Here is a 12,452-nt window from a genome sequence, read left to right as displayed (position 1 = left end):
GAAAAAACGCATATGTCATTTGTAAATAAGCATACACAACCTGAGTTGTTTAATTCGTTGACACATGGCACGTACATTGGCAATTAACCGATGTTGATTGGAATGTGTCCTGTTTGTGTCTCTCGGCTTCCTGCGTCCTTATTCTATACTTCGTCTGGGTAAGATTTAAGCAATTCATGCAAGGGAGATAACTTTTGATTCATCAAGGAAAAATTTCCTATTTCTTCATATCGTGAACTCTAGAATTCATACGGAATTTTGAACTGAACATTTTACTTAATCCACATCGACCTGTGGCGTAATGGATAAAGGTATTGAGTAATTGATCAGCCTAAATGATATTCTTATGGAAGTTAAACTTTGTTTACTTAGAGCTAGCTAATATAAAGTAGCTTATAGTGAGTATAAAAACATGTTTTGAGTATTTATTTATTTATTTATTTGTTTATTTATTTGTTTGTTTATTTATTTGCTTATTTATTTGTTTATTTATGTTTATTTGTTTATTTATTTGTTTATTTATGTTTATTTGTTTATTTATTTGTTTATTTGCTTGTTTATTTATTTGTTTATTTATGTTTATTTGTTTATGTGTTTATTTATGTTTATTTGTTTATTTATTTGTTTATTTATGTTTATTTGTTTGTTTATTTATGTTTATTTGTTTGTTTATTTATGTTTATTTGTTTATGTGTTTATTTATTTGCGGACTATTATCCTCATCTTATAGTTGTTTCACCACATTTTGGCCAACTATTCCCCTGGCCTTCTTCAAGTGGTTAACCGCGACCGGATAGGAATGCTGAGTCTTGTAACTGTATCCCTGCCTTCTATAGTTGTTGTTGTCTCACCATGTTTTGACCAACTAATCCTCTGGCCTGCTTTGGGTAGAATTGAAACTGTTATCTTGACACGTTGCTCACCTGGAACCACAGAGACTCAATGCTTCTATACACTGCACTATAGACCCTGAATAAAAAAAATATAATATATATATATATATATATATATATATATATATATATATACATATTTTGAGTAATATTTGGATATATTTTGAGAATCCAATCAAGATTTGTGGGATTTTATCATTAAAATCTTTTAAAATCTGATTGGTTTAATGTAATCCATGTAAACAATTCATATTTTGTTTTCAGGAAAACCAATGGATCCTTTGGCTTCACAGACAATGCGTACGCAAACCCAAGATGTGTTCAATTCAAGCACACAGGCATCTATGTCGCAGATGTGAGTAAAAAGAAAAAAGACAGTTTTATTTAAAATGATTGTACATTTGTGCCATTTTTTTTTTTTTTTTGTAATTTAATAGAAAAGGGTTTCAGACGTTTGGAACAAATTCGATTTGTTGTTTAGCGGGTAAAAATAGTTGCTAAAGGGTCAAAATTTTTTAAAAAAGTTCGAACTTGTCAGGGATAAGTCGACTAAAGATATTACTTCTACACATGCGCAAATATATATTTACACTTTTAACAATATTATTTTTTAAGGTTTTTATATATGTATGGACGTAGCTCAGATGGTAACGAATAATACTGGAGAGCTATATATTTTGGTTTAAATTTTAGCTGATGGTATTCAAGTTATATATTTTTTGAAAATTTTGAAATTACTACTATATATTGAGCACAATATAACAGTCAACAGAGAATTGCCTTCATATTAAATTTATTTAAGCGTATTTTATGACTGGACAATGATAGGTGGCCTGTCACTATATATATATATATATATATATATATATATATATATATATATATATGATGAAAACTATGGAAATAATATTCCAATGTGATAGAGAAATAAAAAAGGAAAAAAAAATTCTTTATGTCCATTAATGCTTTATTTCAAGACTTTCTCAGGATAATTGATTTGAAGAAATAATATTAAAGTATAATATTCAAATATGTATTCATTGTGTTTGTAATGTGAAATGGATGTTTATGCTTTTTTTTTTAGTTTTTTTTTTAGTGAAAAATAGCTGTTAGCATTTAAATTATATATAGCATTTATGGTATGGAATGAGTGAATTTTTTTTTTTTTAAATAACATATAGCTGTTAGCATTTAAATTATGGAATGAGTGAATTTTTTTTTTGTAAATAACATATAGCAGTTAGCATTTAAATTATGTATAGCATTTATGGTATGGAATAAGTGAATTTTTTTTTTTGTAAACAACATATAGCTGTTAGCATTTAAATTATGGAATGAGTGAATTTTTTTTTTGTAAATAACATATAGCTGTTAGCATTTAAATTATTTATAGCATTTATGGTATGGAATGAGTGAATTTTGTTTTTTGTAAATAACATATAGCTGTTAACATTTAAATTATTTATAGCATTTATGTTATGGAATGAGTGAATTTTATTTTTTTTTTATAAACAACATATAGCTGTTAGCATTTAAATTATGTATAGCATTTATGATATGGAATGAGTTAATTTTATGTTTTTTTTATAAACAACATATAGCAGTTAGCATTTAAAAATTATGTATAGCATTTATGGTATGGAATGAGTGAATTTTTTTTTAGTAAATAACATATAGCTGTTAGCATTTAAATTATGTATAGCATTTATGGTATGTAATGAGTGAATGTTATTTTTATTTTTTTATAAACAACATATAGCTGTTAGCATTTAAATTATGTATAGCATTTATGATATGGAATGAGTGAATGTTATTTTTATTTTTTATAAACAACATATAGCTGTTAGCATTTAAATTATGTATAGCATTTATGATATGTAATGAGTGAATTTTATTTTTTTTATAAACAACATATAGCTGTTAGCATTTAAATTATGTATAGCATTTATGGTATGGAATTAGTGAATTTTTTTTTTTTGTAAACAACATATAGCTGTTAGCATTTAAATTATGTATAGCATTTATGATATGTAATGAGTGAATGTTATTTTTATTTTTTTATAAACAACATATAGCTGTTAGCATTTAAATTATGTATAGCATTTATGATATGGAATGAGTGAATTTTATTTTTTTTTTATAAACAACATATAGCTGTTAGCATTTAAATTATGCATAGCATTTATGATATGGAATGAGTGAATTTTGTTTTGTAAATAATATATAGCTGTTAGCATTTAAATTATGTATAGCATTTATGATATGGAATGAGTGAATTTTATTTTTGTAAATAACATATAGCTGTTAGCATTTAAATTATGTATAGCATTTATGGTATGGAATGAATGAATTTTATTTTTGTAAATAACATATAGCTGTTAGCATTTAAATTATGTATAGCATTTATGGTATGGAATGAGTGAATGTTATTTTTTTTATAAACAACATATAGCTGTTAGCATTTAAATTATATATAGCATTTATGGTATGGAATAAGTGAATTTTTTTTATAAACAACATATAGCTGTTAGCATTTAAATTGTATATAGCATTTATGGTATGGAATGAGTGAATTTTTTTTTAAACACGATGTAGCTGTCAGCATTTAAATTATGTATAGCATTTATGGTATGGAATGAGTGAATTTTTTTTTGTAAATAACATATAGCTGTTAGTGTTTAAATTATGTATAGCATTTATGATATGGAATAAGAGAATATTTATTTTTTTTGTAAATAACATATAGCTGTTAGCATTTAAATTATGTATAGCATTTATGGTATGGAATGAGTGAATTTTATTTTTGTAAATAACATATAGCTGTTAGTGTTTAAATTATGTATAGCATTTATGATATGGAATAAGAGAATATTTATTTTTTTGTAAATAACATATAGCTGTTAGCATTTAAATTATGTATAGCATTTATGGTATGGAATGAGTGAATTTTTTTTGTAAATAACATATAGCTGTTAGCATTTAAATTATGTATAGCATTTATGATATGGAATGAGTAAATGATTTTTTTTAAACAACATATAGCTGTTAGAATTTAAAAGATATGCTTTTTTCTGTTCTTTCTTGGAATGAATATAAGTATTAGAATTCAAAATGCTGGTTGTTTATATGAAATGAATGTTTGTTTGATTTATTTACTAGCAGAGAGGAAAAGAGGACCCAACCTTTCTGGTTATAAAATATGCTTAAATATATTTTAATCCATGTAAAATTTTGTATTTATTATTACACAGAAAATTTTCTATTAAATATTATATGGTACCTAATATATAGTATTCATTTCAAAAGTAAAAAAAAATGACTTGTGTGCCATCAGCTGAAATCAAAACCAAAACATTTTACCATTTGTGGTAACCCGACAGAGAGAGAGAGAAAGTTTTAAAATTAAACCACTTCCAGCTATGATTAGTTTTTTACATGTGCAAACTAATACAAATATGTTAGCAAGTCGAAATGAACATTTTTGCATTTTCAATTTGTTGACTTCTCTATGCGTTATCCGTCCTCCCAAACAAAGATTTTACTTGTTATAAACCACCCTTGGTGTATAATTTATATTTCTTGTTAATTTCAGTGTTATGTGACCTAAGAGTTTATCGGTTAAATATTTACACACACATACATTTATTGTTTTATTGACATAGACTCACTGTTTTTTTAAATTTTATTATCTATAGTTTTCTCTGTGGTGGAAGTTAGTTAGCCCATGTCTAAATTTCCCTCATTCCATGTTGTAAATGCTATACATACTTTGAGGGCTAATGGCATCAATCACCTGGAATTGTATCTTTTTAGGCTCAGTCTGTTATTGTTTTATTTAGTATTCCTTTATTTGTTATTTTTTTAACATGTACAACTTTCCGCAGAAAATACAGAATACTCCCACAAAGTTAGGAACTTATTTTTAAAGAAATTGATAACTTCAAAACAACTTTCATTTAAATATTGAATTAAGCATTTGTGATTTATCCTTTTTAATTTATTCATTTTAATTTATCCTTTTTAATTTATTAATTTTAATCTATTTTTCCCTCAGGTTAAATCAATCACATAGGAATAAATTTACAGAGGTAAGTAACTGTTTTTTTTTTTTTTTTTTTTTTTTGTTTTTTTTTTTTTAAATCAAGTTTATGCTTTCTTTTTTTTTTTTTTTTTTTTTTTTTTTTTTTTAGATATTTTCCAAATTTCTTTTGATTGCTAAAGATTATAAACATTTTTTCTGCTTTGACATTTTGTGAAATGTACCACAACCGGTGTTTAAGGGGGAAAAAAATCCACTCTAAAGGCAAGGCAGTGTTTATCAAATTTATTACAAGGAGCATTCCAAAAGTAATGCCTCCTATTTTTTATTCTGCCCGAACAGATTAGAGGGAATTGCAAATTGCATTGTTATGATGACTGAAATTATGCCTTCATGACCTGAAGGTTTCATCTCTCTGTTGCAAATATTGACAGCATAAGACTCTAAGAAAGCAACCCCTGTCACGGACGTGTGTCAGAAGCAGAGACGCATCATTGAATTCCTGGCAAAAGTGCATTAAGAATGGTGGTGACTATGTGGAAAAATAAGCATAAAAGGTTGCCCGTTTTAATGGTACCACTCTCATCTTCGTAGCTTTTCAACTTTAAAATAACCCACATAGTTATTTATTATTTACTAGGATAGGAGCTTTCACATTAGTATAAATAATTTCTTTCTTTCTCTTTTTTTTGTCTTTTTATTTCTCTTGTTGCAGAAGTATAAATAGACTAGACTTTTAGCCTGTGGTAATCTGTTGATCAAGAATATATTAACTTTGTGGGTGTTTGTTGTGTCGTTTTTGACTTTTAGCCAACCAACAGCATACCAAGTATTTTGTGGATGCTGGATGAACCGACCCGAAAATATATAGATAAGGAAGGTAGAGAGTTGCATCAGCAGTGAGATCAACTGCCTAAGTTCAAGGTTTGATAATAAATGCTTATAAAAAGATGAGTGGTCTCAGCAACGACAACAAGTGCAGGTTCTGCCACACAGAAGTAGAGAGTGTGAGCCACTTGACATTCAACTGTATAGTTCTGCTGGGGGACGTCTACTTATCAATGGCGTATGTAAATATATTCACTGGACGAGCTGCAAAAGTTGAATATTGAATCTAGCAGCAAGTCCTGGGAACATGTTTACCAGAAAGAACAGTTGGAAATAAGTCATGCACCGTCCAATATGAAAATACAATTCCTACAGCTACATACCTAGAAAACGGAGCTATTATACTTGACCTAGTGATATGGAACAAAAAAGAGAAAGAAGCAACCTTAGTAGAAGTCAGTGTTCTCAAAGATGTTGGGTTAAGTTGAGCTGAGAAAAGATAATGAAATACCAAGGCTTTATGTACAACATGAAAAGAAACTGGAATCTTAGGAAGATTTCCATCTCTCTAGTAATTATAGATGCAACCAAACTCATGGAAAAGAATTTCAGAAACTAACTGGAAAATATACCCGGTGAACCAAGTGCAAGAGAGATTCAAACAGTTGTGCATAATTGGGCAGTTAGAACCTTAAAAATATCTCTTGGTTAGAATGTCTGAAATATCAGGTGAATGTCTGCCCAGATAAAACAAAATGATAAGAAAAGTTAAAAAAAAAAAAAAAAAGTGAACCATCAGGTTGGCATAAAGCACTCATTCAAAGCCAACAGACTATAATTCTTCTTTATAGAAGAAAAATAATTTTCCGTTTTATATTTTCTCTTTTCTTTTTCTCTTGCTCTTTCTATTCTTTCTTTCTCTTTTATTTATTTATTTATTTATTTTTTTTTTGTTTTTACTCATTATTGGAATTATAGATGTATGATTTTCTGTCTCATTTGTTCTCTTTGGAGGTTAAAAAAATGGTAGTAGCAGGAGGGAGGGGTGGAATCAAAATAACAATAGGCAGTCTGAGTGGAGAGAAATGTTAAAAAAAAAAAAGTGGTAGTAACAGGGGGCAGGGGTGGAATCAAAACAACAATAGGCAGTCTGAGTGGAGAGAAATGTTAAAAAAAAAAAAAAAAAAAGTGGTAGTAGGCAGGCAGGTAGGCTCGAACTCATAATGCGAAGGAGTGGAAAAAAAAACTTAATGTGTAAGCCGATGTCTCCATCACGCAACCGGAAGTCGAGAGTGTTGAAATTAAGGCTAGTCAATCCAATGGAAATGATGACTTGTGAAAATGTCAATGAAAAAAAACCGATCCCTCCTTGTACAAAACTGCCCAGTTGAGGGTGAAGGAATGAATGTTTTTGGCCAATTTTTCAATATTTGTCGTCTGAAGGATCAAGCTTGAAAACGATAACGATCTCGTGAGTATACCGTTGCATGTGTCAAAAGTTTTACAAAGACACACATTTTGCCTTTTATATATTAGACTAGCCTGGGTGTTTGGAGGTGTGTGTTGAGCAAAAAAAATAAAAAAAAAAAAATGGTAAGTAGGCAGGCAGGCTCGAACCCGTGAATGTGGAGAGAGATGTTAAAAAAAATGGTAGTAACGTGGGGAGGAAATGAAAACAACAGTAGGCAGCCAGGGTGGAGAAAGGTTTTTAAAAAAAAAAAAAGTCAAAAACGTTGAAATTAACCGAAGTCAATCCAACGGTGATGATGATTTGCTAAAATGTCGACGAAAAAAATCGACCCCCCCCTTGTACAAAACGACCAAGTTTAGCATGAAGGAATTAATGTTTTTGGCCAATTTTTCGATATTTGTCATCCGAGACGTCGAACTTCAAATCAATACCGATCTTGTTAGGATCTGTCACCTCTGTTGAAAGTTTTTCCAAAACATACATACATTTAAACAAACAGGTGAGATTTATATTATAGATGACTTTCTCTTTCCTACTTGTAGAGTACATCTGATGCTAAACATTCCTCATCCCACCGGGAAGATGACTCACGGATGAAGAAAACTTCAGCTTCCACTGAAGAAAGTACAATTGAACCAGTCTCTAAAAAAAGGTTTGTCTTTTCAACTATTTGCTTTTATAAACAAAGCATTATCTATTAAGGATACAAGCAGCCGGCAGACTTTACTTCCAAGATCTGGTGCTGGTGAGTGGGGGGGAGGGAGGGGCATCACATGTCCATCATGATTGACAAGCCCAGAATTTTGGCAGTTGCACAACATTTTTAGATGCATTCGAGTCCATTCAATAAATTTGGCAAAAGTCATGGGAATTTTTTCCCCTCTGCACCAAAATCAAGTGACGTCTCAGCCATTTCTGGAATGACTTTTACCTGTTGACTGCAGTATGTTGCTGGTCCTGTGCAGTTCTAGGAGGTCCACGCTCCACAGGCTTTATCTTCTCCCTTTGAGAAAGGGTTACTTTATTGCTAATCGCCTGAAGTATCCCCACTGGAGAATACAAATGGGGCTGCCCAGGTGTTTTTCTGCAGGCAAGAGTGTTTTTCAATCCTACTTTTTTACCTTTGTGCTACATTTTCCTTCCATAAGAGAGAGATAAATACCATGTAGAGAGAATGGAAAGAGATGGAAATTTACATGGAGAAGGATACAGCATTTAATTTTACATTTAATTGCTGTGTCATTGTCGTCACTTTTGCTACATTTCTTGGAAGTCCGTTCCAATGGCTTTCGGAACTTCCAAAATATCTGTACATAAATATTTCTCATTTCCTTCTAAGCTTGGCCAAAATTTTTTTTCGTTTGACAAGAACCAAATGAGGTTGTTGTCCAGAATTCTCCTGATGTAAAAGAAGAAGTACATGATTAAATGAAAATATTTTATTTAAAAAAAAAATCATGTAAATTGGTCAAGTAGTTTTATTTTTAAATAAGAAATTCAAATTTATTGTATGTATTTGTTTCCCCACGAAAACAAATTAGACACAAGGTCGTTTTTAATGTGGGGTTAAAACAGCTCCCCTAAAACAAGGGTAAAAAGGGGGAACTCTGGCAGTATCCAAAAAAATAGTAATTGTCTCAGTATGAAGGGCTGGTATTTATTTGCTCCCCCACTGAACAAATTAGGCACAAGGCCGATTTTTTATGTGAGGAGTGAAGGGGAAATGGGGACCAACTCCCCGGGGAGTAGTGACAATTGGTATGAAGGGTTGCTTGCCCCTACATTGACCAAGGTCTCATATGTGAGGTTTCCCCCACATATGGTCTTTGCTTGCAGTATCTGTCGGAACAGATACTACACTTTGAGATATTAAATCTTTTATTCATGTTAAAAAATACAGTCAAAATCAACGATGAACAAAAAACTTAGGCACATGGCCAACTCAAAAGGGGGGATTTTGGGGGTCGTTGGTCATCCTTGTCACTCCAGAACTAAACAAAGTCAAAAGTTTCTCCCAGCTAGTATCTTCTTTCACCATAATACCGCATTCACCCTTTCATATTTGGGGACGTCCTACTTAACTCCCAATTTTTAAAACATTTTTTATTGACGTGTAAAAACAAAAAAGATAACAATAAAATGGTACAATAATTCATTTGTGTCGAGGGCGAGGGAAGAAAAAACAAAAGGTGATTAGTAGGACCCTCCCAACCCCGTCTAGTTGATAGACTGCCCGTTCCACTAGGTTTGTAAAAGGAACCTCGCTTCTGCGGGTCAGTCTCTAGGTGGGGATGCCCTCTAGATGGGGGTGAATGGAGAAAAGAAATTTTTGTGGGTAAGGGATGGAGGTTAGTTTGTATTTCTTTTTCTCCAAGATGGGTAAAATTTAGAGGAAGGGGTGAAAACAAAAATTGCAGGTAAGAGGGGATGGGGATCTTGGAGGCTTCCTAATCGGGGAGGGATGGAACACACACTCAGCTAGCTGAGAGGCTACTTGTTTAATTTTACTTTACAGAACTGCGCGTTCCACACCTAGGCGGGGAACACGTATTCAAATTTTGCTCCTCTTCGTACACACAGACTTGCCACATGTATCCATCTTCTGTCAAATGCCGCGCGATGCAGCCTTCTTCTATCACATCTGATCTTCACCCGTAGTTGGTGTTTAAAGAAAGCGATCAGATCTTGATCAGAAAAAGACAACACCCCTCGGCAACCTTGCAGACGCGACGTCCAAATCACCATTCTCGCCACGGCCAGGATTGTAACGTAGACCATTTGTCTTTCCCGGTCCCACGGCGGCCTCACGTTGTCCACAACATTAGATACAGTAATTGGGCGAGGATGCTCAGGATCGATGCGAGCCGTCACTCCGCTGACATACGACCAGTACTGGCGGAGTTCGCGGCAATCGAAGAAAGTGTGATCCGTAGTTTCTACGGCCGTTGTCCCACAACGGGGACAATCAGGCGACTCCAAAAACCCGGAACTGCATTGTATGTTGTTGAGTGGAAGTGCATTTCGGGCCAATCGCCAGGTCAGAGAGAACTCCGAATTGTTCAGATGACTCGAACCTGACGCCCAGCTCCACACGGAGCGGATTTCACTCTGCTGCCACCCCAAACGCGCGCATAGCGGGTCGTCGGCGGCCCCCTTCACTAGATCCCTGTGGAGTTCCCTACGGGTAGCAGTCACAAGGTCACTGGACCTTGGTAGTCGTTTTAGCGCGGCTCGGCACTCTTTCATGTAGGCAGATTCTCCCCGCGGCCTGCGACGGCTCTCGATGGAAGGGTCGAGAACGAGGTCGGGGAAGGCGGCAGTAACCACGGGGTGCCACGGTTGGTCATCCTGCATATAGTGGCTCAGGAAGGCCAGCCTCTCAGCATCTCGATGACACTTCAAGTACGGCATTCCCAAGCCTCCCTCACACGGACGTTGAATACAGACCTGTCTGCTCACCCAGTGTCTTCCTCTGTCCTAAAGGAGCGAGGACAAGAGTTCGACAAGAGCTTTTAGGTGTTGTGCAGGCAGGGGAAGTACGGCCAGTCGGTAAAGGATGAGAGGAAAGACGTAAGTGGCGCATGCCTCAGCTCTACCCTTTAAGGAAAGTTTCCTAGGAAGCCACGAATTGACTGCAGCCTCCACCTTTGATCGTACCTCCAACCAATTCTTGTCAAGCTGGAGACCCGGTCCGAACCACACGCCGAGGATCCGGACCGGGCCATCTGTCCAGCTGAAGGGCACCGGGAGGTTTGCGGACAGAAAAAAGGCAATCCTCTTTTCTATTATTTCTAGAAAATCAAATTTTATGAGTATCAAAGGATTGTATCCGCCACTTTGAAAAAAAAAAAAAAAATCTAAGAAAGGAAGGGAGGTAACTCAACAATAATTCATACTTATTAGATTAATGTTGTAAAGCCTACAAATTCCCATTAATCACTTAAAACTAATTTCTTTATAAAAAATATAAGGTACCTGTTTAGTTAAATCAAGACATTAAAAAAATGAAAATATTGAAAAAATTATATTATACGTACCTGTTATGGAATTAGGTTTTCATAAAAAATTCACTTAATTTGATAAAGTATTTTGTTTTTTCTTTTTTTTATTTAGAGGAAAATCAATATTTAATGAGACCAATTGTATCCTGGTCATGCCTATTTCGTAGATGAGAAGAAGGGCGCCAAGGGAGATAACTCCATAACTGCTTAAAGTTTATCAAGATTTGAGAGATAATTTTGAAATATGGGCAGAAAAAATATCTAGATAAATATTTTAGTTTTTTCACTTACTTTGCAGAGTTTCTCTTTTAATCCCTTTTTCATTTAAAGGCATCCCCCTCCTCGGCCATGAAACTGGCAAGATGGTTGCAAAATAATGGATTTCATTCTAATTTTTTTTTAAATATAAGAACATTCTAATTTTTTTTTAAATATAAGAACATTCTAATTTTTTTTTAAATATAAGAAAATTCTAATTTTTTTTTTAAATATAAGAAAATTCTAATTTTTTTTTTAAATATAAGAAAATTCTAATTTTTTGTTAAATATAAGTGAATTCTAATTTCTTTTTAAATATAAGGAAATTCTAATTTTTTTTTAAATATAAGGAAATTCTAACTTTTTTTTTTTTACAAATTTAATAAATCTGATTAAGATGTTGCTTTGCATTTTCTGACATTAAATAAACGTACCTGATTGCTATTAATAATAATACGCTATTTAAGAGCTCTTTATTCAAAGCTCAAGGCTGAAGATCCACAGGCAACATGAATTTGTATAAGTATATAGAAGATATTGCCAAGGCTGTTGCAAAAGACGGTCTCTCAACTGTGCTATATTTAGAATTGGCAAGGAGTTTTATAACAGTAGGGAGCAGTTTGCAGAGGCTAGTGTTTTGCGATGTTTTAAATCGGTGCAGTTAACAACTGTCCAGTTGATGATGATTAGGAGTTGTGAGTGGGACACAGAAGAAGATTGATGGTGGCTGGGACCAGGTCGGGAGAACTTTGGGAGATCAAGAAGAACTAACAGAGAATTAACCCAGAAGGGAGAAAGTAATGTTCTCTTTGCTAATTATTTAATTCTTAACTTAAGTGAAATGAGTGACAACCCCGGACATCGAGGGGTTGTCACTCATTTTGCTTAGATTTTTAATTTCTTTTTTACATTAGTCAACTGCCCCGCGCAACCCATAGCACGTTCGCATTAAACGATATCTC

The 12,452-nt window shown here is 33.0% G+C and overlaps 1 protein-coding gene across 1 annotated transcript in view; it reads left to right on the top strand.

Annotated features, from left to right (window-relative positions):
- The window catches only part of LOC145243640 (nibrin-like), an 82,412-nt gene that overhangs the window by 51,638 nt on the left and 18,322 nt on the right, over positions 1-12,452 (top strand). Inside the window, exons 9-11 of the mRNA XM_080106663.1 lie at positions 1,158-1,248; positions 4,948-4,981; positions 7,774-7,883. Coding sequence (XP_079962789.1) covers positions 1,158-1,248; positions 4,948-4,981; positions 7,774-7,883 — 235 coding nt within the window. The remainder of the gene's footprint in view (positions 1-1,157; positions 1,249-4,947; positions 4,982-7,773; positions 7,884-12,452) is intronic.

This window comes from Euprymna scolopes, chromosome 22 (assembly GCF_053919585.1).
Source record: "Euprymna scolopes isolate OS-2025 chromosome 22, ASM5391958v1, whole genome shotgun sequence".
In the NCBI taxonomy this organism is placed as follows: Eukaryota; Metazoa; Mollusca; class Cephalopoda; order Sepiida; family Sepiolidae; genus Euprymna; species Euprymna scolopes.
This window is presented reverse-complemented; position numbering and strand designations above follow the sequence as displayed.